Raw genomic sequence first — 2,964 nt, 5'->3', positions numbered from 1 at the left:
ATGTACATGAATATAAAATAGGAATATAAAGTTATTGCGATATGAAAAATGTACATGAATATAAAATAGGAATATAGAGTTATCTTAAAATAATTTACGTAAAACGATAAAATTCTTTTAGTAAAATGATAATTATTATCTAAACAGATTTTCTTTGCAAAATATATGTTTAGTAATAGTTGTAAAATATATTTCATTTTCTGCTGTTAAGATTCGTTATTAATTATCAAAGTTTAGTTTAATGATCAAAATATTTAGTTTAATCAAATAAATTTTGTTTCTTAAAACTATACGAGGTCTGTTCAAAAAGTATCGCTAATTTCGTGTTTTTTTTTTTAATTATTTATTTATTCATGAATATCTATTTTGTCTCCTTCAAAGTAATTCCCATCAGATATTACACACTTGTGCCAACGTTTTCTCCAATCCTCGAAGCACTTCAAAAAATCATTTTTTGTGATCTTGTTCAGCTCCTCCTTCGATGCCGTCTCTATCTCCTCAATCGTAGCGTAGCGTCGTCCTTTCATGCCTCTTCAGTTTCGGGAACAAGAAAAAGTCACAGGGGGCCAGGTCTGGGGAATACGGTGGCTGCGGCATCATTAGTGTGTTGTTTTTGGCCAAAAATTCGTTCATAAGCAACGATGTGTGAGCAGGGGCGTTATCATGGTGCAAAAGCCAATTTTTGTTCTTCCACAAATCCGGGCGTTTTTGGTGGATTGCTTTGCGCAAATTGCACATAACTTGCAGATAATATTCCTTATTGACCGTTGTACCTTGTAGCAAGAACTCATGATGCACCACGCCCCTGCAATCGAAGAAAACTCTAAGCAAAACCTTCACATTCGACCGAACTTGGCGCGCTTTTTTCGGTCTTGGCTCGTGCGGCAGCTTCCATTGGGATGATTGAACTTTGGTTTCCACGTCATAACCATAAACCCATGATTCGTCACCAGTTATAACCCTCTGGAGCAAATTTGGGTCGTCGCGGACAGAGTCCAACAGCTCCCCAGAAATTTTAATGCGATGCTGTTTTTGGTCGAAATTGAGCAATTTTGGTACGAATTTCGCGGCGACCCGTCTCATGCCCAAATCATTAGTAAAAATCGAATGGCACGAGCCAATCGATATGTTTAGGTCCTCAGCAACTTCTCTAACGGTGATTCGACGATTGGCCAATACTATTTTCTTCACTTCATCAATGTTTTCGTCTGTTGTTGACGTGCTCGGGCGTCCGGCACGCTCTTCGTCGTTCACATCTTCTCGGCCCTCTGAGAACATTTTGTACCACCGATAAACGTTGCTTCGGTCCAAGGTAGCTTCACCATATGCCACAGTCAACATTCGGAATGCGTCCGCGCACTTAATTTTGTTTTTCACACAAAATTTGATACAGATTCTTTGATCCATTTTTTGGAATAGGCAAAAATCGAAGACGAGTCAAAACACGTCCAAGCAAAACAGCTCTCAAAGATAAACTGAATATTCAAAATGGCTGAACTAGTCGGCATAAGTGAGGGACATGAGTACCAATATAACGCCACAAAAAATCGAAAATCGAATATACGTAACCCGCGGAAATTCAAAATTCGCGATACTTTTTGAACAGACCTCGTATATAACAAACGCTTGTCGATCAATATCGTGGCATCGTTTAAAGTGTACGACGCCAAATAAAAAGGTTAAAATTTTTGAATAGCCACTTTAAAATTAAATTTTATAAACCATCTTCTTTACATTCCGAAGTAATTGTTTAGAGCAATTATGAAGAACGTAGTATTTCACAAATAAAATTTTGCAAAACGTGAAATTAAAAAAAATATAGATTTTCACTTTTAAAATAGTATTTGCTTTTTAATACCTTAATATCTTTTCCCTCTCTTGCGCAACCACTAATAAATTCGGTATGCTATAACTTTGCCTCAAATGAGCAAGGCGAAAATTTTCAGCGTCGAAGATTTTTGTTATATTATGTAAAATTAATTCGGATCTTTCTTGAACTTCAAACATGTTTTCTTTCTACGTTTTCTTTCAAAATCCTCTATGAAGCGTATCTAAATAAAATTTGTGACCTCGTGTTACATGAAAATATACTTAATGATTTTTCCGCGTAGCATGTATACAAAATTTATGATCTGAAGATTAGAAAAAATTTCAGCTTAACCGTTTATTAAAATTTGTCGGAAAAGTGCATTACTTAAAATATTACTTAGACTTCGACTCGCTCACAGAGCTTATAAATAAAAGATTTACGATCTACAGATTAAAAAATCTCGTGCATAATTGTTTGCTGAGACCTTGCAAAGTATGCGCAGTAGTAGAAAACTTTTTCTGACAACGCGTGCGTTTCTCCATTCCCATGTGCGTTAATTGAAAATATGCACAAAGATTTATTCAGCTGTGGAGTCGATATATAAAAATTTTTACGATGTATGAATTAAAGAATCATTGTCGTAGTCACTTACCTGATAATGTCTACTTATTCTTTGCAAACCATTTCCTTTTTACATCATTGCTGACACGCGGTTGACTATCCAATATTCGAAACGCGCTCTGCGAACGCCCAATCACAACCATACACCATTTTTATCACCCGGTTGATTATCCAAAATTCGAAACCCCTGCTGCATGGAGTCAATCACAATAATGCGCCATAGCTGATATCTTGCCAAATAATAAATGTTCTACTCTTTCTTCCTCACAATAAATTTTCATTCCAGAACAACCACAAGTATAAATTATCACAAATCATATTTTACCCTTTAAATAAAATTGAATTGAATTTCTAAAAGACTACGTTTTGTCCCTATTCCCAGTTTCATTTTTCTAAGTCATTTGCAAACATTCGAGAACATTCTTTCTGTCACTGTTGTTTGATGAAACTTATCGAGACATTTGCGTTGCCCAAAAATATGCTCTGGTCCTTATATTCCTATAGGTCCCTTGTACACATAATTTTTACGAAGT

At 35.6% G+C, this 2,964-nt stretch overlaps 1 protein-coding gene across 1 annotated transcript; it reads right to left on the bottom strand.

Moving 5' to 3' along the window:
• Positions 1-820: 820 nt before the first annotated feature.
• On the bottom strand, positions 821-1,230 carry LOC106745190 (putative uncharacterized protein FLJ37770; the record flags this gene model as incomplete). The annotated part of the gene is made up of 1 exon (XM_014620551.1): positions 821-1,230. A coding segment is annotated over one exon (410 nt), but the record flags the coding sequence as incomplete, so codon positions are not given.
• Between the last annotated feature and the right edge of the window lie 1,734 nt (positions 1,231-2,964).

This window comes from Dinoponera quadriceps, unplaced genomic scaffold, assembly GCF_001313825.1.
Source record: "Dinoponera quadriceps isolate SergipeBrazil2010 unplaced genomic scaffold, ASM131382v1 scaffold1625, whole genome shotgun sequence".
Classification (NCBI taxonomy): domain Eukaryota; kingdom Metazoa; phylum Arthropoda; class Insecta; order Hymenoptera; family Formicidae; genus Dinoponera; species Dinoponera quadriceps.
Note: the sequence above shows the minus strand (reverse complement) of the source record. Positions and strands in the feature narration are given on the sequence as shown.